This window comes from Dendrobates tinctorius, unplaced genomic scaffold (genome assembly GCF_039654945.1).
Source record: "Dendrobates tinctorius isolate UK_male_01 unplaced genomic scaffold, ASM3965494v1 ptg000156l, whole genome shotgun sequence".
Taxonomy (NCBI): Eukaryota; Metazoa; Chordata; class Amphibia; order Anura; family Dendrobatidae; genus Dendrobates; species Dendrobates tinctorius.
The window spans coordinates 8,947,600-8,972,964 of NW_027361823.1; the positions used below are offsets into that span (position 1 = coordinate 8,947,600).

General features: G+C 55.1%; 1 protein-coding gene across 7 annotated transcripts in view; it reads left to right on the forward strand.

The window, feature by feature from the left end:
• Nucleotides 1-1,962: 1,962 nt before the first annotated feature.
• LOC141051316 (probable ubiquitin carboxyl-terminal hydrolase MINDY-4) overlaps nucleotides 1,963-25,365 on the forward strand; it is a 356,579-nt gene continuing 333,176 nt past the window's right edge. Inside the window, exons 1-2 of one of the 7 annotated variants that reach the window (XM_073548214.1) lie at nucleotides 1,976-2,329; nucleotides 8,228-9,444. In XM_073548214.1, the coding sequence (XP_073404315.1) occupies nucleotides 9,412-9,444 (33 nt within the window). In that variant the 5' untranslated portion in view covers nucleotides 1,976-2,329; nucleotides 8,228-9,411. Of the gene's footprint in view, nucleotides 2,330-8,227; nucleotides 9,445-25,365 lie in introns of all 7 variants that reach the window. The other 6 variants (XM_073548215.1, XM_073548216.1, XM_073548213.1 and 3 more) reach the window with 6 other exon arrangements.

A 25,365-nucleotide genomic window follows, 5' to 3' on the forward strand; every position in this document is an offset into this window, starting at 1 on the left:
GAGGGTGAGGGAGCGTCAGCGGTGCACGGTGTGGGGGTGGAGTGCCAGCGGTGCACGGTGTAGGGGGAGAGGGAGCGCTAGCAATGCATGGTGTAGGGGGTGATGAAGCACCAGCAGTGTACGGTGTAGGGGGTGAGAGAGCGCCAGCAGTGTACTCAAGCAATGTACAGTGTAGAGGGTGAGGGAGCGTCAGCGGTGCACGGTGTGGGGGTGAGGGAGTGCCAGCGGTGCACGGTGTGGGGGTGAGGGAGTGCCAGCGGTGCACAGTGTAGGGGCAAAGGGAGCGCCAGCAATGCACGGTGTAGGGAGTGATGGAGCGCCAGCAGTGTACGGTGTGGGGGTGAGGGAGCGCCAGCGGTGCACAGTGTAGGGGGTGAAGGAGCGCCAGCAATGCACAGTGTAGGGGGCGATGGAGCGCCACCAATGCACGGTGTAGGGGGCGAGGGAGCGCCAGCAATGCACGGTGTAGGGGGTGAGGAAGAGCCAGCGGTGCACAGTGTAGGGGGTGAAGGAGCGCCAGCATTGCACGGTGTAGGGGGTGATGGAGCACCAGCAATGCACTGTGTAGGGGGTGATGGAGCGCCAGCAATGCACGGTGTAGGGGGTGAGGGAGCACCAGCAATGCACGGTGTAGGGGGTGAAGGAGCGCCAGCGGTGCGCGGTGTAGGGGGTGAAGGAGCGCCAGCATTGCACGGTGTAGGGGGTGAGGGAGCGCCAGCATTGCGCGGTGTAGGGGGTGAGGGAGCGCCAGCATTGCGCGGTGTAGGGGGTGAGGGAGCGCCAGCATTGGGCGGTGTAGGGGGTGAGGGAGCGCCAGCATTGGGCGGTGTAGGGGGTGAGGGAGCGCCAGCATTGCGCGGTGTAGGGGGTGAGGGAGCGCCAGCGGTGCGCGGTGTAGGGGGTGAGGGAGCGCCAGCATTGCGCGGTGTAGGGGGTGAGGGAGCGCCAGCATTGCGCGGTGTAGGGGGTGAGGGAGCGCCAGCATTGGGCGGTGTAGGGGGTGAGGGAGCGCCAGCATTGGGCGGTGTAGGGGGTGAGGGAGCGCCAGCATTGGGCGGTGTAGGGGGTGAGGGAGCGCCAGCATTGCGCGGTGTAGGGGGTGAGGGAGCGCCAGCGGTGCGCGGTGTAGGGGGTGAGGGAGCGCCAGCATTGCGCGGTGTAGGGGGTGAGGGAGCGCCAGCATTGCGCGGTGTAGGGGGTGAGGGAGCGCCAGCATTGCGCGGTGTAGGGGGGTGAGGGAGCGCCAGCATTGCGCGGTGTAGGGGGTGAGGGAGCGCCAGCATTGCGCGGTGTAGGGGGTGAGGGAGCGCCAGCATTGCGCGGTGTAGGGGGTGAGGGAGCGCCAGCATTGCGCGGTGTAGGGGGTGAGGGAGCGCCAGCATTGCGCGGTGTAGGGGGTGAGGGAGCGCCAGCATTGCGCGGTGTAGGGGGTGAGGGAGCGCCAGCATTGCGCGGTGTAGGGGGTGAGGGAGCGCCAGCATTGCGCGGTGTAGGGGGTGAGGGAGCGCCAGCATTGCGCGGTGTAGGGGGTGAGGGAGCGCCAGCATTGCGCGGTGTAGGGGGTGAGGGAGCGCCAGCATTGCGCGGTGTAGGGGGTGAGGGAGCGCCAGCATTGGGCGGTGTAGGGGGTGAGGGAGCGCCAGCATTGCGCGGTGTAGGGGGTGAGGGAGCGCCAGCATTGCGCGGTGTAGGGGGTGAGGTCGGCTTATAACGCACTGTGTAAAGGAGTGCAGGGAGAACGTCTAACGTTGTAAGATGTCTTTTCTTGAAGAGGGACAGTAAGCCTGCACCTGGGTCACACCTGAAGATGACTGATCCCTTAGTTTCTGACATACAGCACAATGGTCAGCTGGTGTCGGTGCTCGGCATGTAGAATCACTGTTCAAAGAAGAAAATGAGGCGCACCCTCCACACTCGCCGTGATGAATCTGACACTTTATTTCACCTTTTTGGCGTCGACAATGAACCGGACGTGCAGCAGGTCAATGAGGCACGCGGGGAGGGGAGATGGACTACGGCCGTCTCGCGTGTGACCTGCACCCGTTGAAGCGATCTCAGTGTGATCATCATCACACGCTCCGGAGCCGCGCATTCTCAGGTGTGGCCGCTAGATGGCGAGCACGCCCCGTTCTGAGCGCCAACAGGAAGAGAGACAACGCGTTACCATGACAACAGAGGCGACACACGGCCGCGGCCTGTGGATCCCGGGATGGAAGCAGCCTGGAGCCGGTGCTGAGCGGCCTGGGCCAGGAGGGGAGCGCCGGGCATGGAGCAGAGCTTCACAGAGGCCGTGGCGTCGTCTCTGGTGAGGGAGTTTCTCAGCAGGAAGGTACGGACGTCATGTATGACCTCTGTGTGCTAGTGACAGCTCCCAGCATGCATCACCTACCGAAGACTTTGTGCATTGTGGTGTCACTGGAGCTGCTCTTTATAAATGTGTGTATTCTAAAGCGCACGACCTGGTGGCCGCCATCATATATCAGCGGTAGAAAGCACAGATAATTACAGGAAAGGTCCAATATAATGACCGACCCCGTCATCCAGCGTCACCCCGAGCGTCAGCGTCATCCTCCGTCACCCCGAGCGTCAGCGTCATCCTCCGTCACCCCGAGAGTCAGCGTCATCCTCCGTCACCCCGAGCGTCAGCGTCATCCAGCGTCACCCCGAGGGTCAGCGTCATCCTCCGTCACCCCGAGAGTCAGCGTCATCCTCCGTCACCCCGAGAGTCAGCGTCATCCTCCGTCACCCCGAGAGTCAGCGTCATCCTCCGTCACCCCGAGAGTCAGCGTCATCCTCCGTCACCCCGAGAGTCAGCGTCATCCTCCGTCACCCCGAGAGTCAGCGTCATCCTCCGTCACCCCGAGAGTCAGCGTCATCCTCCGTCACCCCGAGAGTCAGCGTCATCCTCCGTCACCCCGAGAGTCAGCGTCATCCTCCGTCACCCCGAGAGTCAGCGTCATCCTCCGTCACCCCGAGCGTCAGCGTCATCCTCCCGCACCACGAGCGTCATCCGCATCCTGAGTGTCTGCGTCTTCGTCCTGCGTCACCTCGAGTGTCTGCGTCGTCGTCCTCCGTCATCCCCAGTGTCTGCGTCGTCGTCCTCCGTCACCCCGAGTGTCTGCGTCGTCGTCGTCCTCCGTCACCCCGAGTGTCTGCGTCGTCGTCGTCCTCCGTCACCCCGAGTGTCTGCGTCGTCGTCGTCCTCCGTCACCCCTAGTGTCTGCGTCGTCGTCGTCCTCCGTCACCCCGAGTGTCTGCGTCGTCGTCGTCCTCCGTCACCCCGAGTGTCTGCGTCGTCGTCGTCCTCCGTCACCCCGAGTGTCTGCGTCGTCGTCGTCCTCCGTCACCCCGAGTGTCTGCGTCGTCGTCGTCCTCCGTCACCCCGAGTGTCTGCGTCGTCGTCGTCCTCCGTCACCCCGAGTGTCTGCGTCGTCGTCGTCCTCCGTCACCCCGAGTGTCTGCGTCGTCGTCGTCCTCCGTCACCCCGAGTGTCTGCGTCGTCGTCGTCCTCCGTCACCCCGAGTGTCTGCGTCGTCGTCGTCCTCCGTCACCCCGAGTGTCTGCGTCGTCGTCGTCCTCCGTCACCCCGAGTGTCTGCGTCGTCGTCGTCCTCCGTCACCCCGAGTGTCTGCGTCGTCGTCGTCCTCCGTCACCCCGAGTGTCTGCGTCGTCGTCGTCCTCCGTCACCCCGAGTGTCTGCGTCGTCGTCGTCCTCCGTCACCCCGAGTGTCTGCGTCGTCGTCGTCCTCCGTCACCCCGAGTGTCTGCGTCGTCGTCGTCCTCCGTCACCCCGAGTGTCTGCGTCGTCGTCGTCCTCCGTCACCCCGAGTGTCTGCGTCGTCGTCGTCCTCCGTCACCCCGAGTGTCTGCGTCGTCGTCGTCCTCCGTCACCCCGAGTGTCTGCGTCGTCGTCGTCCTCCGTCACCCCGAGTGTCTGCGTCGTCGTCGTCCTCCGTCACCCCGAGTGTCTGCGTCGTCGTCGTCCTCCGTCACCCCGAGTGTCTGCGTCGTCGTCGTCCTCCGTCACCCCGAGTGTCTGCGTCGTCGTCGTCCTCCGTCACCCCGAGTGTCTGCGTCGTCGTCGTCCTCCGTCACCCCGAGTGTCTGCGTCGTCGTCGTCCTCCGTCACCCCGAGTGTCTGCGTCGTCGTCGTCCTCCGTCACCCCGAGTGTCTGCGTCGTCGTCGTCCTCCGTCACCCCGAGTGTCTGCGTCGTCGTCGTCCTCCGTCACCCCGAGTGTCTGCGTCGTCGTCGTCCTCCGTCACCCCGAGTGTCTGCGTCGTCGTCGTCCTCCGTCACCCCGAGTGTCTGCGTCGTCGTCGTCCTCCGTCACCCCGAGTGTCTGCGTCGTCGTCGTCCTCCGTCACCCCGAGTGTCTGCGTCGTCGTCGTCCTCCGTCACCCCGAGTGTCTGCGTCGTCGTCGTCCTCCGTCACCCCGAGTGTCTGCGTCGTCGTCGTCCTCCGTCACCCCGAGTGTCTGCGTCGTCGTCGTCCTCGTCACCCCGAGTGTCTGCGTCGTCGTCGTCCTCCGTCACCCCGAGTGTCTGCGTCGTCGTCGTCCTCCGTCACCCCGAGTGTCTGCGTCGTCGTCGTCCTCCGTCACCCCGAGTGTCTGCGTCGTCGTCGTCCTCCGTCACCCCGAGTGTCTGCGTCGTCGTCGTCCTCCGTCACCCCGAGTGTCTGCGTCGTCGTCGTCCTCCGTCACCCCGAGTGTCTGCGTCGTCGTCGTCCTCCGTCACCCCGAGTGTCTGCGTCGTCGTCGTCCTCCGTCACCCCGAGTGTCTGCGTCGTCGTCGTCCTCCGTCACCCCGAGTGTCTGCGTCGTCGTCGTCCTCCGTCACCCCGAGTGTCTGCGTCGTCGTCGTCCTCCGTCACCCCGAGTGTCTGCGTCGTCGTCGTCCTCCGTCACCCCGAGTGTCTGCGTCTTCGTCGTCGTCCTCCGTCACCCCGAGTGTCTGCGTCGTCGTCGTCGTCCTCCGTCACCCCGAGTGTCTGCGTCGTCGTCGTCGTCCTCCGTCACCCCGAGTGTCTGCGTCGTCGTCGTCGTCCTCCGTCACCCCGAGTGTCTGCGTCGTCGTCCTTCATCATCCTCCTCTGGAGGTGGAGTTTCATCGCTCCCTACAAAGCATCAATAATGGGAACGAGCTGCAGAGCATCCTGCACCTGGAGGCCTTGTACAGGGAGAATAAGGTGAATGGCAGAACTGACGGTCTGACGACAACTCACACCTCACATTCCATCATAATAAACCACACCTTAACGAGATTGTCCACCACTTGGTTATTGATGACTAGAGATGGGCGAAGCCGAATGGTAAAGATATTACTAACACTAGGCTTGATGTCAGCGGACAAAAAACAGTTGACAAGTGGAAAGAGCCGGGCAAAGCGCCAGAATTGGCGCAGTTTATGGAAGCGCCATTTTTGGGGCGGCTGAGAGCTGATGTTATTTTTCTGGCATGGGGCCGTTGGCCCCTTCTCACCTATTAATATCAACCCACAGCTGTCTGTTTAGCCTTTGCTGGTTATTCAATATAGTGGGACCCCACTTCATTTTTTTCTTTGGGGTGGTCCCCTATTTGAAGACCTTTACGACCTCTGACATATCTATACGTCCAGATCGGTTGGTTCTTACCGACCTTGGATGTATGAATACATCATTGCGATTTTGTGCGCACAGAGGCTGCCACGCGCATTCACTGTCAGGTGTCAGCTGATTCTGACAGCATGCAGCATTTAGCAGGCATGCAGAGGGAGGGGGCAGGCTCGGACTGGCCCATAGGGGAACAGGGGAATCTCCCGGTGGGCCCCTGTGCAGACAGGGGCCCCCAACCCTGCTATATGGGTAGTACATGGCATGATTTACTCCATACAGAAAAAGGCAGCATCTCATCATTCATTAACCAAACTACCTAGTTTAATTTGTGAAGGTGGGTAGTGTGATATTTGTATACAGGTGAAAACTGCTGCCTCATTATAGTGAATGGATCCCTTGGGAGTTTCATCTGAATCACGTCACTCGGAGATTTAGATGGAAACTCCAAAGTAAGTGCTCAACAAAGAGCGCAGGATAACACTGATCTCAAACGTTATGTAAAATGGTAACATGAAAAAGCTTCAGCTCAGTCCACAAAAGTCCCCACTTAGGTCCATCATCTGTTAACGGAAATATAGGGGGCTTCCATGTTACTGGTAGCACAAAGGCTCTGGAAAAGCAAAATGGCTACTCACAAATTCTGCGCATCCAAATGCCTCCCCCCTTTTGAGCCCCAATGTGCTTAAACAACATACGGGTGCATGACTCCAGAAGCATGAGTAGGGCACAACTTACTGCTCACTATAAGGAACTGGGCACTACCACAGCGGTTTGCAATTTTAACTCCGCAACATCCACTGCTGCTTGTTTCTGGAAAACACCATGGAGTCTAAGGCTAAGTGCACACGTTGCAGAAAATTTCTGCACAAAAACCTGAATCCCTTCCCAGAAACCGCACCTATTTTTCCGTGGCGGTTTTTGTGCGTTTTTTGCGCGGTTTTGATGCGTTTTTGATGCGTTTTTTACCGCAGCGGTTTCTAAAAGCATGGGAGAAGCCTAAACCGCGGAAAAAACCGCAAAATTAATGAGCATGCTGCGGTTTTTACCGCGATGCGTTTTTTTCGCGGTAAAAAACGCATCAATGTGCACAAAAAGTGCAAAATGCATAGAAATGACTGCACCTTATTTTTAGTGGTTTTATAGCGGTTTTATAGTGAAAACCGCGGTAAAAACCGCTAAAAAAACGCTGTGTGTGAACACAGCCTTATTCGCCTATACCCCTTTGGAAATGTATCTACCGGTGTAGTATTTCCAAAATTGGGTCACTTGAAGGAGGGATTCTGCTCTTCTAGCACTTAAGGACATTGTATATGGAGTCCGCAAACTATTCTAGGAATATCTGTGCTACAGGAGGCAAATAGCGCTCAATTCCTCACTAGTTTTGCCGTGTGGCTAGTCAGTACTGTACTGCTACATACGGGGTATTTCTACATTCAGCAGAAATTATGGGACAAATTTTGGTGCCATTTTTGCCAGTTTTCCCGTGTGAAATAAAATTTTGGTGGTAAAAATGTAATGACATCCCAATATTATAAAATGCTGTGACCCACCCTGTGGTGTCAATATGATCACTGCACCCCTAAATGAATTCATTGAGACATGTAGTTTGTAAAGTGTGGTCACTTATGGGGGTTTCTGCTGTTCTGGCACCTCAGGGGCTCTGCCAGTGTGACATGACACCTTCAAACCAGTCCAGCAAAATCTGAACTCCAATATGGGGCTCCTTCCCTTTTGAGCTTTGCACTGTGCCTCAAAAGTAGTATTTCCTCCACATATAGGGTATTGGAGTACTCAGGAGAGATTGAACAACAAATTTTGAGGACCATTTTCACCTGCTATCTTAGTGAAAATGAACAATTTGTTTTCTGTTAATAACAAGTAAAGGCTACGCAGAAGCTTCATAGATATTGGCCCCTTCCCAGAATAATAACACCAGCCCCCAGCTGTCAGCTTTCCCTCAGCTGGTTAGTAAAAGGTGACCCCACACCATTTTTTTTCTTTTATTTACTAGCTAAATACATGTACAGTAAAATACACACGCACTGCACTATTTATATACAGTATCTCACTGATATATTTCCAACTTTGCTCAGATGTAATCTGGTGAAAACTCTCATCAGCGTACCCCTGCTCACTACTATCAGAGAGACCAGATGTATGCTGATGAGAGTTGTGCTGATGAGAGTTGTACTTATCAGCCGACGCCTGACGGGCAGTAACCTTTTCACCGCCGGCGGGAATGTGTAAAGTTGCCGCCAATCATAGCCAATGTTTTTTGAGCTGTCACACAGATGACAGTGTGGGAAACTCTGGATGTTCGGGCCCCCCATTCATTTGAAAGGGGTCCTGGTTTTGATTCGAGTTTGGGTACCGTTCCTGAACCAAACTTTTTTTTTTCTTTTTAAAGTTCGGCCAAACTCTACTGATCCGAACTTCCACGAGTCTGCCAATCCCTATTGATGACCTTTCTTCAGAGTTAATCACTATGCCAATCAGCTGGTTCATCTGCCAGGAAGTAGCACAGCGCCACACCTGATGTAGTGGCCGTGAGTGATAGTGCAGCTTTCTTAAGGACAGATGATAAACAATAAACTCTTGGAAAACCCCTTTAATGTTATTTTTTCTTCATAGTTGTCTGACAGACCCCCTAAAGACCCTCCTGGAGCTCATCACTAAGTATGTTCTTGAAAGTTTTGATAAAACTAAAAAGTTGGAAATGACTGGAGACCGCGGCATGGAGGCCACCAAGATATTTATCACAGGAAATCGGAGGAAGGAGTCAGAGGCCTCCCACCTAGACGTGTATGACCTCCGGCGAGAGCTCCGCCGTGTCCGACTCCAGTACCACCCTCCGAATCCGCAGGTAGCGGGTGCTGCGCCCTCTACTGACAACTTGTGGCCACTGCTGGTATTGTATGGTCGCTTCTGCTCCTGACCTGATTAGTGACCCTGCGGGTATCTAGTCTTTCATCGTGGCCCACGGGAGATCTGACGGTTCAGGGCTGCAATCCTCAGGATGTCAATTCCTGCAGAGATTTCCAGGTGGGTTATGAAAACCACCACCTAGGACCCCCAGATCACCCAGAGGTGGGTGCAGGAACAGTGAGCAGATTGGATTTTTAGCTTTGTATCAGAAAACTAAACATCTGCCAGTTTTACCTCTTCCTGTCACCTTTTGTGGCTTTTGTTTTTTTTCTTCCCTTTTTCTATAACTTTTTTATTTTTCCATCCCAATTCCAAGTGCAGTGAAGCAAACCCCACATTGTTTTTTTTTACTTTTCTTTTAGTGGCCAGGTCACTCTCATGAAGGAGATTTTTTTTAAGTAGCGCAAAAAATTGAAAAATTGTTCTCCAATTCTGGAATGTTTTCATTTTTCCATTGACGGCTTATTTCTCTTTTTTTGTGCCAATATGTATTTTTTCTTAATAACATTTGGGTGCAGATTTATTGTTTTGATCACTTTTTATTGCATCTTTGGGGGGAGGTGACCGAAAATCTCATTGGCTTTTTTTTTTGCTTCATGGTGTTTGCCGTACGGATGAAATCATTTCAGTAGTTTGGACTTTTATGAATGTGACTGCCGTGGCGGTGTCGCTCTCGCCAGTACGTGGATTCTCACACAACGTCTGCATGGGAAGGAAGTCATAACCCAGCATACAACCGTAAGGAGCGACCCAGAGCCGTAAACGACGGCTTCAGAAAGTCCGAAAAAGAAGGAAACGTCCTAACCAGAGAGCCAAAGAGGGAGACGTCAGGACCACCAGAAATTCCAGCCAAGGCTCCGAGACCGAAATCCAGCAGGATCGTACGGGGGATGATGTCTGGTCCTATAGCCAGCGCCCAGGAGGTGAGTGCAGCTGCCAGGAAACGTCCGCAGGGGACACAAGTCCTGGAAAGTTCTTTCACAATTTATGTTTTGGGGTTTATTTGAGGGAGGAAGCCAAATGACGACAATTACGGCTCGCACGGAGGATGACACCAGACTCGTCGCAGTCACATCCTTCACGGTTTTCCCAAGACATCCCCGACACTACATTAGCAGATTTACTCCCAGACGCTGCCGCAGCAGGGACCTGCCGTCTATAAAACCTTCTCATGGCTATTTTTTCCATAGGATCCTCTGAAAAAGAAGGCGCAGAGACGTTCCTCTGCTTCTCATCAGTCTGTCCAAGCCAAAGACCATCCCCTGACTAATGGCCAACAAGCAATGAGCAGGGAGTCGACGAAAAGCCCCCCGAGCCCTGCACTGCAACTGGGCAAGGAATTCTCTGCCAAACTATTGGCTGCCACTACAATAGTTACATCCTGTATTATACTCCAGAGCTGCACTCACTATTCTGCTGGTGTAGTCGCTGTGTACATACATTACATTACTGATCCTGAGTTACATCCTGTAGCTCTTTTTTATTATAAAAGTATAAAAAACACAATACATAACAGACTACATAATACAAAACACAATACATAGCAGACAAACAATGCTCCCGACATAAATATTTGTGCAAACCTCGCAATTTTACCTGATCCCCCAGGCTTTCCAGCCTAGAGGGCCCCAGCAGGATCCCTCCACCCCTATACAACTTGAAATAAAGAAACCCCGATATAACACATTCATCCCCTACGCACACCCTTTCACACTCCATTCGCACTTTGCACCCATACCTATATACAAGTAATAAAGAAAAAAAAACGTATTCCGGCCCTTCTGCCTTTAAAAAAAAACATAGCCACTTATACTGGCAAAACCCCAGCACCAGCCTAACACCTCTATGAAAATTTTTTTTTTTTTTAAACTTATCATCCCCCCACCACACCCAAGGTCCAAAAGTCCATGGCCCATTACACGAAACACACAAGGTCCATCTATGTTCATGGCCTATCACATCTATCTCTTATGCTCCAAGAGGAGAACCCTCACCCGGCTCCACCCAAAACCTATGCTATTTACCATGTGGTCCATTCTTCTTTTCCTTTCCACGATTTGTCCATCCACTTTCCCTTCGGATAAAGGTCCTCTTTTCCCATTCTCACCCCCCATTCACCCCCCTCCCAACCTCACTACACCCTCCCATGCACTGCTAACTAAAACAAAAGAAAGTATGTACATATGCATAATACACAAAAATAATACAAATATACAATATATAGTATCTACATATACACCACATAACATTACCATATTTGTTTTGGCTTGCCACCACACACTTTTCTTTGCAGACCCAAGATCAGTGCCTGCAAGCCCAATATCCATTAATGCTCTATGTTTCCAAAACAAAAGACTAGAGTGGCATGCTTTAGCCCACCACCAGGAAAAGGAGTTCTCGAGGCCCCGTCCCTCACTAACTCATTCACCCTGTCCTTCAACAACTAAGACTGTCCCTGCTTCTGTCCCTAAAGAAACTGTCCCTATCTGTCCCTTCCTGTCCCTACTCCACCTAACTTAACATAACTAAATATCTGTCCCTCAGTGCCTGTCCCTCCCTGTCCCTATCTGCCCCTACTTCTGTCCCTAGCACACCCAGTGAAACTTATGCTATCCCTACCCTCATTCACACAGAGCTAGCTCTCCCTTGAGTGCGTTTTTAAAAGGAGAGGCCTCTCCAAAGCCAAGAGGCCTTCCTCACACCCAACCTTTCGAACTCCAAAGAACGGACCTTCACCAGGTCACCCAAGATGTTTCCTACCACCTTATCCCTTGGGAGGGTTTTTTCCGCGTAGAAACTAGGCACCGTGCATTCCAAGTGTAGAACCTAACCACTACACTGACTAGGAATAAAGTGCACGGGTCCCGGCCACCCAGGGATCTGAACGCTCCATAGGCCCACTCAGCGTAGGAGAGGGACGCCAGCCGCGGCCAACGTATGGAAGCACCCAACCTGTTGTACACCTGCATTAAAGGGACACTGAAGCAGGAAGTGCTCCATGCTTTCCAGCACGTCGCCACACTCCTCACGGGGACAACCCCGATCATCGGATTTCCTGCACTTCAGGTTATCCTTTACATATAGCCTCCCGTGGAAGCAACGCCAGGTCAAGTCCCAAAACTTCATGGGGATCTGCTTAGAATTTAAAAGCCCCAGCCCGACCTCCAGATCCCGGCCTGGGCAATCCTTAAGGGCCAGGGGCTTCTGGAAATGGGTCAACAGGACCCTCCTGTCAAGGCATTGCCTCGACATGGTCCTGATTTCCCACATTCCCAGACCCCACCGGCGGATCACCTTCAGAACCGGGGTAGCGTAAGCCGGGAGATGCCCATGAGGTGTGCGTAGGTCATTCACCTGTCCTCCTGTCTCCAATTCCTGGAAGAAAGGCCAAAGCCAACCCTTGCAGGAGACTACCCACGGAGGAGCCCTCTCTAGCTAGAGGTTGGAGATGTTAGTCTTAAGAAAGGTGTTTACTAGAAACACCACCGGGTTGACCATACCCAACCCACCTAGTCTCCTCGTACGGTATGTAACCTCCCTCTTGATTAGGTTAAGCCTATTCCCCCATAACAGTTGGAAGAACAGGCTATAGACCCGTGTCCAGAGAGGTTCCGGCAAGATGCACAAACTGCCCAGGTATATTAATAAAGGTAGCAGAAAGCCTTTAACCAGGGCAACCCTTTCCCTCAGGGTTAAAGACCAACCCTTCCATTGGTCCACCTTTTGGGCGGCGATCTTAAGTCTGCCCTCCCAATTTTGCTGGGGGTAATCCCCGGGGCCAAATTCAATGCCTAGAATTTTGGCGGTGGCCTGGGGCCCTGGAAGGGTGTCTGGGAGATCAAACCTGGGATCTCCCCCTCCCAGCCAGAGACTTTCACACTTATCCCGGTTGATCATGGACCCGGATGCCTCCGAGTAGCGCACTACCTCCGACATGACCCAATCCGCCTCCCCTCTCGAGGACACGAAAAGGGAAACATCACCGGCGTACGCCACCACCCTCAGAGAGGACCCAGAGCCCACCTGGTCCATCCCGACTCCCACCAACGGTCCACGATCTACCTTCATTAGGAAGGGATCGATCGCGAACACGTATAAAAGCGGGCTCAGCGGACAGCCCTGACGGACCCCAGAACCCACCTCAAAAGGGCGACCTGACCAACCGTTCACCAGCAGAAAAGTCTCAGCCCCTTGGTACAAGATCTCTATCCATTTTACAAACCTCCCAGGCAGACCATACCTCAAAAGGACAGACCAGAGGTACTCATGGTTGACCCGGTCAAAGGCTTTCGCTTGATCTAATGACAGCAAGTACCCCTTCCAGTGACCTGCCCTACCCTGCTCCACTGCCTCTCGGACACCGAGCACAGCACTAAAAGTACTGCGGCCTGGAACAGAGCAATGCTGGGCCCCTGAAAGGAGCCGGGGTGCAAACTTCACCAGCCGATTAAACAGCACCTTGGCCAGAACTTTCCGGTCCGTATCGAGAAGCGCTATGGGACGCCAATTCTCGATACGGGACGGATCCTTACCCTTTGACAGAATAATGAGGGCTGACTTCCTCATTGAGTCGGGAAGAGTCCCCGAGGAGAGACACTCATTAAATACCCCTGTCAAGAGGGGGACCAAGGAGTCCCTAAAAGTCTTGTAGAACTCGGATGTTAAGCCATCCGGACCTGGCGATTTCTTGGGCCGAAGCCCATCAATGGCCAGTCTCACGTCCTCTTCCCTGATTTCTTCTGCCAAAACACCAAAAGAGGGATCACCCCCTGGCTCAGGGACGGTTTCAGCCAGGAAAGCCGACATCCTGTCCCGATCCAGATCCTTCTTTTCCAAGAGGTGTGAGTAGAAGGATCTAACCACCTCCAGGATCCCTGATTTGGATCTGTTCAGGGACCCCGTACTGTCGATCAGTCCTGTTACCATCTTACAATTCACTGACATCTTACAGTTTCTGTAAGGGTCGGGCGAGCGGTACTTCCCGAAGTCCCTCTCAAAAACTAAAGATGTGTGCCTATCATACTGACACCTCTTGAGTAAAGATTTCACTCTGGAGATTTCCTCACGGTCACCTCCAGTCGAGACAAGCTGCTCGAGTTTCCTCCCCAGAGCCTGATACAAGTGGTGCCTGTTCAGACTTCTGAGGTTCGAGAGCTGACGGAAGAACCCCGCCACCCGCTTTTTGAAGATCTCCCACCACTCTGACTTACTACTACAGAGATCCAACAGCGGTACCTGGCTCTGAAGAAAATCCTCGAAGGATTGTCTCACCTCCGCTTCTTCCAGCAGGGACGAATTGAGCTTACACAGCCCTCTTCCCATCCGAGGAGTCTCTGCAACATTCAGAGAAAAGAAAATTAGACAGTGGTCAGAGAACTCCACCTCAACGGCGGACACAGCAGAAAAGATGGCGTCCTCCTTTAAAAAAAACTGTCTATTCTAGACCTGCTGCTACCCCTATGATAGGTGAAACCCCCGTGACCTGGGGTGTGCCGGATGTGGACATCCACCAGGCGAGCTTCACTGGCTATACTATTTAACGCGACGCTGTCATAAGCCAGGCGATCTCCGGGACCCCCCCGGTCAAGGGACCTCGTAATGGTGTTAAAGTCCCCACCGAAGACCACCTGTCGGCTCGTAAAAAGAAAGGGCTTGATCCTCAGGAAGAGACACTTACGGTCCCACTTTGACTGTGGGCCATAGATGTTTATGAGCCGAAGCTCTTGTCCCCTCATGAAGACATCCAGGATCAGGCACCTCCCCATTTCCAACTCGGTAACCCGTCTGCATTCCACATCTGCGGTTTTAAAAAGGACCGCCACCCCGCTATACGGCTCGGCCGCAAGAGACCAGTATGAGGGCCCGCACCTCCACTCCCTTCGTGCTTTATGGATGGCCCCCATGTGGGTTAGTCTGGTCTCCTGCAAAAATAAAATTTCTGCCTCAATTCGGGAGAAAAAATCAAAGGCCGTGAAGCGAGCCGCATCTGACTTTATGCTGGCAACATTAATAGATGCCAGCATCAACGGGGCGAGTTTCGCCATCATAGGTGATCAAGTTGGATGGCCAACTTCTTACCACTGCTATCATCCGAGCCTCCGAGGATGCTGAACCGGTTGGAGAGATCAATCAGAGGGGGGTCAGCGGGCCCTTCCGTGCGCACCCTGGTGTTCGGGGGCTTGCCAGCCTTCTTCCCCCCCCTATTTGTTACGATTGGCACGTTTGCTTTTGCCACCCACTGCTGTAGGCTGCTCCTGGATCTCCTCATCAACACTTTCATACTGTGAGGACCCGTCCGAGTCAGCCGCTTTATCCTCCCTCTCCATCCTCCTGATCTCCTCTCTCACCGCACTCTCCCTCAGGACCTCAGAGGCTTTTGCCACGGGCCTGGAGGGAGGAGCAGGCATCGACCCGGTTGCCCGAGACTTCACCTGCCCCCCACCCCCATGGCGTTTTTCTTGCCTCCGCACGTACGCGGGGCCCCTCACCTTGGCATTGCCCTTCCTCACCGGTCCCTCAACCCCTTCCCCTCCGCCACCACCTGCCACAGCTGCAGGAGCACCGCCAGAGGGTTCTCCCTCACGGACTCCTCCCACCGGGCCTGCAGCGGCATTAGAAAAGGAGCGAGGGCAGCGGCTGAGAGGGTGACCTAGGTCATCACACAGGTGACACCGAATGTCTTTACACGAGGCGGCCAGATGACCTACCCCACCATACAAGGCACATTTCTGTACCTTGCAGCTAGCGCTGAAGTGAGTGGGGTCACCGCACTTGTGGCAGACCTTCGGTTGCCCCTGGTAGAAGACCAGGATCCTGTCCCTTCCCAGGAACGCCGAGGAAGGGATGTGGGTGACCGTGCCGCCGGAAACCTTCAATTTAACCATGAAGGTCCAGCCCCCCGACCAGATGCCGAATTCGTCCCTGTTCTTTTTGGGGACCTCGGTGACTTCCCCGTAACGGGAAAGCCACGTCATAATGTCCACGCCGGTACGTGACTCGTTACAACTTACCACGGTCACTCGCTTGACGGAATTTTGGCGTGACACCGCTTGCGCAACGAAGTCTCGCCATCCGGGCTCTTCCCGCACCAGCTCATAGTTAGACCAGAAGAGCTCAAGCCCCTCTGGCCGCACAAAGCTGACGTCGAAGAAGCGGGACGCCGAAGGATGTATCAGGGCAAAGATGTCATTGGCCCGAAGCCCATCTTAAGGAGGAGCTCCACCACCTTGCTCCTAGGTGCGAAAGCTTCACTGCCCCCCCACCTAAGACGGACCACATTCCTCCTTTGCGGCCCCTGCCCGGCTGGGGGGAGAGACCAAACAGTCCCTCCCTCCTTTTGGTTTTGGAAGGCAGCAAGGCAGAGTCTCTCTATCCAGAAAGACAAGTCCACTGTCCTCCCCTCTACCACTATCGACCTTTCTCCTTTTTTGAGGGCCTCCAGGAAACGGCGGTGCAAAGCGCCGTCCCTGGAGCCCGGAGGCGAGGAGACCCCCCCCCAGGACCACCCCGAGGACCACCCCGACCCCCAGCCGCGGCCCCCGCATAACTATGTTGGGGTCTTGCGGCCAAGGGGGCAGACGGGCCAGCCCTCCCACCACCACTCGTGCTTGCACCCTCATTTATCCACCCACTCACTCTCCCATTCACTCTTTTATTATTGGCATTCACTCCAGCACTTTCAGACCCATTCACACCCGCACTCACTCCCTCATCCATGTCACTCATATCTCCATTCACCTCTGCAAACATCTCTTCAAAAATATCCACGCCACTCAATATTGCCAATTTTTTCCCCGCAGTTGTCCCTCCCACCTGCTGGGGGCCCTCTCTGGCTGCCCGGTGCTCCTGGTCTGGCCTGGACAGTGCTGCTGCTCCTTTAAGGGCTTCCATGTTAGCCTGCATGTTACTCTGGCTGGGCCTGGGAGCAGCAGCTCCTGGTTTCCCCAGCTCACTTTTTATTCTTTTGTCCAAAGCACCACAGTCGTCCTTTCCCGTCTGTACTCTCTGGGCAGGGACGGCCACTGGCACCGCTCCCTGCCCTGCATCTCCTCTCTCCGCCCCCGCCACTGGCATCTCAGGAAGAGGCGGAGCCCCCGCACCCCCAGATGACAGTAGGTGGGCCGGGGACCCCGACAACTCCCCACCAGTTTCTGGGGGCCGTGCTACATTGCTGGGAAGGGTGGGTGGGACAGAGGGCAGCGGGCCCGCCGTGGCCACGTCCCCCCGCCGGTCGCAGTCACTCCAGGCCGGGCAGTGACCCCTTGCGAGGCCACGCCCCCCGAGGTGACGCAAGCACAGCGGGCGGAGCCGCCATCACCGAGGCCATGCCCCCCCGCCAGCCACAGCCACCACGGGCAGAGCAGCGGCCCCTTGTGAGGCCACCCCCCGGGTGACACGGACGTAGCGGGTGGGACTATGGCCGAGGAGGACACGCCCCCCCACATGCCGCAGCCTTTGCAGGCCGGGCAACACTCAGGGAGGCCCGCCCCCCTCAAGGACCACCGCCGCCACCCTGTACCCACCGCTCGACACGGGCAAGGCCGGCCACTCCCCCTCGTCACCCAATGGCGGCGGAGCCCCCTGCACGGACCCCTTTTTGGGGAGACCCCGCTCTCACCACGGGCGCCGATAGGGAAGCTACCAGCACCTTGCACCGCGCTTGAGCTGCGATTTAATTGCTGGATCACCCTTTCTTGGCTTCTGGACCCCCACCAGCGATCCAGACCTAACGGATCCGTACGTGGGGGGTCCAGAAGCCCCAGCACTCGCCGCCGGAGGTGCAGCCCTGGCTGTACCAACTTTACCTGGTGCCAGGCCAGCCCCCCCTGCCACTGAGGGCTGAGCCCGGACACCACCACCAACACCACAACCAGCACCGACCTCCATGTCACTGCCCTGGTCTGAACTGTCACCAGATGCGACAGTCAGGTCACAACAGTCATCTCTCTCCCCGCTCCCTCGCTGCGGACCCACCACAGGGCCCGAGTCGGGGTGGGTAGCGGGTTCCACACAGCGGGACAGAGGGGCCCCGGGAAGAGGAGCAAAAACCAGTTGTTCCTCCACGCCTTCAGAGGCCTTACGCCTGCGCCTCCTGTTTCTCCTCCTCCCGGTTGCCTCATCCTCCGGGCAGACTTCATACCCAAACAACAGCGTGCCAAACCGTGCTGGGGATTCCGTCTGCCGTACTTGTTTAAGGATGAGGCAGCCCCCCTCAGAACTACTCCCGCTCCCTCCATCCTCCCCCTCGCTCCCGCTTTCCTCCGCGTTACTGGAGTCCAGCGGGAGGGCCATCTGCTCGGGGGCTATCCCACTGTATGTTACCTGGCTCACGCTAGTGTCCGCTAGGTCTTCAGGTGGAGGCGGCCCGGGTGTGGTGTGGGCGCCATCTTGCTCTAACTCCTCCTCGCTTTCCTCCACCTGGATGGGGACTCCTGACCCCCCAGGAGACCCACCGGCCATGGCCCTGAACCGGTCCTCGTTGTGCAGCTTCTCCTGGAAGGGGCCGCTGCCGGACATGATGGTACTTCGCCGGTCCTCCAGGGCCCGAAGCTCCCCTTTCAGCCGCTTGACTGTGGCGGCGACCTCCGCTCTCTTTGAGGCAGGGAGCCTGTTTTTACTGATGACCCAGGCTCCCTCCAACTCCCCCTGGAGTCTCCTGAGCTGCTTGCCGGCCTCCTCGTACTCGGAGAGGTGGGCATGGATGCGGGAGGCGTAGGTGGTAGCCGGCTCTCCCGCAACCTTGGAGCCCCAGATGTTAAGGGGGGGCCCCGCCTCACCTCTGCCGTCTGCTGCACCTCCGGGGGAAGGGCCCGCCACAGCCTTCACTTCAGGGGTCCCGGACCCTGGAGCCTTGCGGCCCCCTGGGGTCCGCTTTTTCCCCATCCCTGGGACTGGCTGGCTGTGCCTTGGGCCTCCTGGTGGTGGATGAGGCCCCCCACCCCCAGCTGGCTTGCCGGGGGGTGGGAGCCAGGGGCACAGCCCCGGCGCTCAGTCCCAGGGAGAGTCCTCTTTCCCGGGAAGGGGGCAGATGGAAAGTCCTTGCAGGAAAAAAAACCCTCCCTTCCCAGGAGCTTAGCAAAACCCTAGCCTGCAGAGCTCAGTTGCGACGCTCCTCCTCTTCCTGGGCGTGTGCAGAGCTGCACTCACTATTCTGCTGGTGTAGTCACTGTGTACATACATTACATTACTGATCCTGAGTTACATCCTGTATTATACTCCAGAGCTGCACTCACTATTCTGCTGGTGTAGTCACTGTGTACATACATTACATTACTGATCCTGAGTTACATCCTGTATTATACTCCAGAGCTGCACTCCCTATTCTGCTGGTGCAGTCACTGTGTACATACATTACATTACTGATCCTGAGTTACATCCTGTATTATACTCCAGAGCTGCACTCACTATTCTGCTGGTGTAGTCGCTGTGTACTTACATTACTGATCCTGAGTTACATCCTGCATTATACTCCAGAGCTGCACTCACTATTCTGCTGGTGTAGTTGCTGTGTACATACATGACATTACTGATCCTGAGTTACATCCTGTATTATACTCCAGAGCTGCACTCACTATTCTGCTGGTGTAGTCGCTGTGTACATTCATTACATTCCTTCTGTTGTGTGTACACAGTTATTCTTGTAGTGGCCACCAGATGTCACCGCTCGCTCACCTTCCCGCGTTGCCTGTGCCTTGCTCCGCTGATGACTCTGCTTTATTCCTCTCCTGCAGACACTGTGGATTCGCGGTCAGCGCTGCTCCCTATCGGGCACCAGTGACAGCGGTTTGTAGATGCAGATTATCACTAGAGATTTTTCCTGGAAAAGATCAGCTCAGGGCAGTGACATTTGAAACGCTGTGGGTGATTTCAGGTGACGAGGGTCAGCATAGGCAATCTGACCCCCGCAGTAGTCACCCAGCTTTTCTAGAATTCTGAATGAGGATTGTGGTGATCTCTTCTTCCAGTTGTAGTAATGGAAAGATGGAGGACAACCCCTGCGGGGGCCATAGTGAGGGGGTATGTGCACGTCACCCTCTGCCTCTCTAGTGTTTCCCGTGTTACATCCTCACAGTTGTGAAGACCTCTGCTCCATGTTATTTCAGTGTTTACTGCCATTGGATTTATGTGACATGTGCTTGAGCCCATGTCCAGAGACTGCGCCTGTTACTGGCCCTAGGCCGCCTCGCCTGTTACTGGCCCGGGGCCGCCACCTCTGTTACTGGCCCGAGGCCGCCTCGCCTGTTACTGGCCCGAGGCCGCCTCGCCTGTTACTGGCCCGAGGCCGCCTCGCCTGTTACTGGCCCGAGGCCGCCTCGCCTGTTACTGGCCCGGGGCCGCCACCTCTGTTACTGGCCCGAGACCGCCACGCCTGTTACTGGCCCGGGGCCGCCACATCTGTTACTGACCCGGGGCCGCCGCGTCTGTTACTGACCCGGGGCCGCCGCGTCTGTTACTGACCCGGGGCCGCCGCGTCTGTTACTGACCCGGGGCCGCCGCGTCTGTTACTGGCCCGGGGCCGCCGCGTCTGTTACTGGCCGGGGGCCGCCGCGTCTGTTACTGGCCGGGGGCCGCCGCGTCTGTTACTGGCCCGGGGCCGCCGCGTCTGTTACTGGCCCGAGACCTCCTTGCCTATTACTGGCCCGAGACCGCCACGTCTGTTACTGTCCTGAGTGTTGTGAGTTCATTTTCCCCTTCACCATTGAGGTCTGATGAACTCCCTCTTCTGGTGAAGGAAGGTAGTGAGGCGGATTACCAAGCACCTGGGCAGGATGATGATGACTGGGTGACGGGTATTACTGACTGGATATAAGGCAGCCGACGCCCTTCTGCCTTGCTGGTGATCTCTCTGAGGGATTCTAGGAGACCAGTCTGATTCCTGCTCCTCAAAAGCTAAGTTTTCTGCTCTACTTTTTGCATTTGTGTTTTGGTTTTGTTTTGCATTGTTTTCCTTGATTTCTGCCATTCCTGCTGGGGTGAGCTGAATTCCTTTTTGCTCTGTCTTCAGAAGATACCTGAGTACTGATATAGTCTTTTTTAAGCCTAGCGTCTTCAGGGCTTTTTTCTCAATCAGCTGTTGGCTCTTGTTTTGATAGGGTTTTGGCGGATTACAGACAGGAGCTTTTCTATCCTGTCCTATCTAGTTAGCTTGGGCCCCATCATTTGCTCAGCCTATCTTTCTATCTGTGTGAGTGTTTTTTCATCTTGCTTCACCGTCATTATATGTTGGGGTCTGCTCTGGGGCAGTTTAGATTTTCCTTTCTGTCTTTAGGCTATGTAGTTCTCCGGCTGTGACCGAGGGGTCTAGGGCACCGTAGGAACCCCCCACGGCTACTGCTAGTTGTTGTTGATAGGTTCAGGGGTCTGCAATCCGATAGCTGCCAACTTCTCTGGTTTTCTGGACTTAGCTAGTATTTCTGTTTTTGCCTCCTACGGTGACTCATTCATAACACCCGAGGCCGCCTCGCCTGTTACTGGTCTGGGGCCACCACCTCTGTTACTGGCTCGAGACCTCCTCGCCTGTTACTGGCCCGAGGCCGCCTCGCCTGTTACTGGCCCAAGACCTCCTCGCCTGTTACTGGCCTGATACCGCCACGTCTGTTACTGTCCCGAGGCCTCCTCGCCTGTTACGGGTCTGGGGCCGCCACCTCTGTTACTGGCCTGAGGCCGCCTCGCCTGTTACTGGCCTGAGGCTGCCTCGCCTGTTACTGGCCCGGGGCCGCCACATCTGTTACTGGCCCGAGGCCTTCGGCTGCCCCTGGTAGAAGACCGGAATACGATCCCTTCCCAGGAAAGCCGAGGAAGGGATGTGGGTGACAGTGCCCTCTGAACGCTTCAACTTTACCATGAAAGTCCAGCCTCCTGACCAGATGCCAAAATCGTCCCGGTTCTTTTTAGGGACCTCCACAACCTCGCCGTACCGGCTCAACCAGGTCATTGTGTCGTTGCCAGAAAGAGACTCATTACACGTTAAAACTGTCACTTTCTTCGACCCACTTTGGCAAGAAATTGCCTCCACTGCAAACCCTCGCCAGCTGGGCTCCTCCTTTACCAGCTCATAATTCAACCAAAAGAGCTCCAAGCCCTCCGGCCGAACAAAGCTGATATCAAAGGTGGAGGTCCCAAAGGGATGTATCAGAGCAAAGATGTCAATAGCCCTGAAGTCCATCTTAATAAGGAGCTTCACCACATTTGTCCTGCATGGACATGCCTCATCGCCCCTCCAGCGAAGACTAACCACATTTCTCCTGGAGACCCCCTGCCCGGCTGTCAGGAGGGACCACACGGTCTCCCCTCCCCTTTTCTCTTGGAAGGCAGTTAGATCGAACTTATCTAGCCAGTAGGACAACTCCACCTCTCTTACCTCTACATTGATCGTCCGCTCCCCTTTTTTGAGGGCCTCCAGGAAACGGCGGCGAAAAGCATCATTCCCTGGGTCCGGAGATGAGGAAGACCCCCGCAGAATCCCACCGGCAGCAGCCACATAGCTAATGGTGCCTGCAGGTGAGGGGGGCGATGGACCAGCCCCCAAATTCCCTGAAACCTCAACCTCACAGTCAACCATCTCCACCTCAGTGACCTCAGCCTCACCATTTTCACTAGCAGAATTAAAATCAATCATACCTCCAGCAGAAATCGCCCCTCCAGCACCTGACCCTTCACCATTGTCACAGACACTATTCACACCACTTGCACCACTTCCATTCTTATTTACATTTCCATTTTTATTTTTTACACTGCTTTCTGCTGGGGGGGTTGCTATTTGCAGTGCAGCTGCCCCTTTAAGAGCAATACTGCAGGGTTTAATTACCACACTTTCAGCAGAGCATGTGCTGGCAGCTGCAGACTGTTGCTCCAGCCTCTCCTGCAGACCATCTCCATGCTCCTGTGTGCACTTCACCACCGGGTCCCCCGCAGATACAGGTGACACACATGCAGAGGACCCCAGTGGTGCGACCCTCTCCGGCGAGGGTGCAGTCCGAGCCGGTGTTGCCGCAGCCATTACAGCTGCACCCGAGATGTTAACCGGTGCCGGGGTCCCTGACTTTGACCCAGCTTCATCGGATCTGCATGTGGGGGACCTCGACACCACAGCACACGCCGCCGATGATGCGGCCCCAGCTGTCAGCGCACCACCAACACTGCGAGAAGCGACGATCACCGGCAAGGTACCCACAATCTCCACCTCCCGAGCGTCAGCGGGTGCAGCAGGCGCTAGGCCGTCCCCGTTTTCACCGAAGATCGGGCCTGGACACCTCCACAGGTGTTACTTCCGCCCGCCATAGGGCCACACTCCGACCATGCAGACTGTCCGGCTCTGCAGCCTCATGCCCACTCTCGCCCCCTCTGCTACCGCCAGCAGAGACGGCGGCCTGCACCACGTGACTTCTACTCTCTCTGCTCCCTCGCATCGGACCCACTGCAGGTCCCGGGCCGGGAAAACGCCAACCTCTCCTCCGATATTTTCTTCCTTTTTTTCGTTTCTTTTTCCCTCTCCTGGTTGCCTCGTCCCCGCAGACCTCATCCCCAAAATTCAGGTGGGCATAATTTACTGGGGACTCTAGCTGACGGATCTGCTGCAGGACGAGGCAACCCCCACTACTGCTGTTATCGCTGCTGCTATCATCCGCATCACCCCCATCATCCTCTGAAATACTATTGTCTGATGGGAGTGGGACCTGCACTGGATCTATCCCGCTGTGTGTGGCCTGGAGATCACTTACCAAGCCCCCAGGTGGGTACGGTGCCTCCTCCATCTCCACATGGTCCACCTCCTCCACCTGGCTTAGACGCCGAGACCCCTCTGTGTTGTGAGTTCATTTTCCCCTTTACCACTGAGGCCCGATGAACTCCCTCTTCTGGTAAAGAAAGGTAGTGAGCCTGATTATCAAGCATCTGGGCCTAATGATGATGATTGGCTGAGTGGAGTTACTGAATGGATATAAGGCTGTTGACGCCCTTCTGCCCTGCGGGTGATTTCTCTGTGGGATCCTTGGATACCAGTCTGAATTCCTGCTCTTCTAAAGCTAAGTTTTCTGCTCTGCCGTTTGCATTTGTACTTTGACTTTGTTTTGCTGGATTTCTGTCATTCCCTGCTGGGGTGAGCTGAATTCCTTTAGCTCTGTCTTCAGAAAATACCTGAGTGCTGATATAGTTTTTGAAGCCTAGCTGCTTCAGGGCCTTTATCCATATCAGCCTGTTGGCTTATGTCTTTTATAGGGTTTTTGCAGATTGCAGACAGCAGCTTTCCTATCCTGTCCTATTTTTAGTTAGCTTGGGCCCCATTGTTTGCTCAGCCTATCTTTCTATCTGTGTGAGTGTTTTTTCATCTTGCTTCACCGTCATTATATGTTGGGGGCTGCCTTTTACTTTGGGGTCTGCTCTGGGGCAGTTTAGATTTCCTTTTCTGTCTTTAGGTTATGTAGTTCTCCGGCTGTGATCGAGGGGTCTAGGGCACCGTAGGAACCCCCCACGGCTACTGCTAGTTGTGTTGATAGGTTCAGGGGTCTGCAATCTGATAGTTGCAAACTTCTCCGGTTTTCTGGACTTAGCTTCTATTTTTGTGTCTGCCTCCTACGGTGACTCGTTCATAACACCTCTGGCTCCTTTGCAGCAGCCATGTTGTGGAATCGGTCCTCATTCGCCAATTTTTCCCGGAAAGGCCCGCTGTTGTCCAATATGGCCGCTCTCCGGGCTTCAATGTCCTCAATACAGATCCCCAGGCTAGATATCCTGGCTGTTAGGGCAGCCTGCCTTGCCTCCTTAATCTCCTCCTGGAGCCTCCTCAGGGTCTTCCCAGCCTCCTCATACTCGCAGAGGTACACATGGATGCGGGAACCATAGCTGGTAACCGGCTCCCGTGTGGCCCTAGTGCCCCAATCCTTCTGCACAGCCGCCGCTGCACCTCTGCGAGTACTCCACTCACCTCCGGGAGGAGACACCGCAGTGGCCCTCGCCTCAGCCTTAGCTCTAGGGGCTTTGCTGTCCTACTGGGCTCCTCCATGTTTCGGGCCTTGCCGGATCTGGTGAACCTCTTTGCCGGTAGCAATGAGCTCCGTCCCCCTGCCGGCTTAGACCGAGGGGTGGGAGACGGGGACTCAGCCCCACATTTCATCTACTACACCCCTCTCTTTCCTGGGTCAGAGAGGGGGGGATTCCTGGGTGTAAAAAATAAACTGGTGACTCTCCTGGAGCAAGCAGAACAGCACACCTTCCTCCACAGACTACAGTCTCCTAGTGGTGGCTGTAGAAATCTATGTAGTGAGCTCCCCCTAGTGGTGGATGTATAAATCTATGTAGAAAGATATTCAGGATTGAGAGTCCTCAGTAGTTGATACCTTTTAATGGCTAACTGAAAAGATGGTAACACATTGAAAGCTTTCGAGACTACTCAGGTCTCTTCATCAGGCTAGACTAATACAAAATCTGAAGTCACATATTTATGGACAATACAGCCTAGAAAAAATGCAATAGATAAGACAAGTGACGTGAAGCAGAACTATCAATATGGGAGAGGGAGAAACATAAATATAAACATTGGACCAGTTCATAGATAAGGAGTCCGGATGTTTTATGGTCCTCTGATTGGGGTCTAGTTCTGTGTTGTGATGCCCCCACAAGGTTTTAAAAGGAAATTCCTTAATTGATGTAAAAAGACATAAATCCATGCGACACATTCATTCCAGCACTGAGTGTCAAAGGTCGTCATAAATTTGTACTCCCAAACTAGTGTCTCTCTCTCTGAGAATTGAAGTTACCTTTCAATACCAGTAATTTCATATCCACGTTGCTGTGATCAGGGATACAGAAATGTTTTGCCACAGGTAGATCCATTCTTTTTTCTCTTA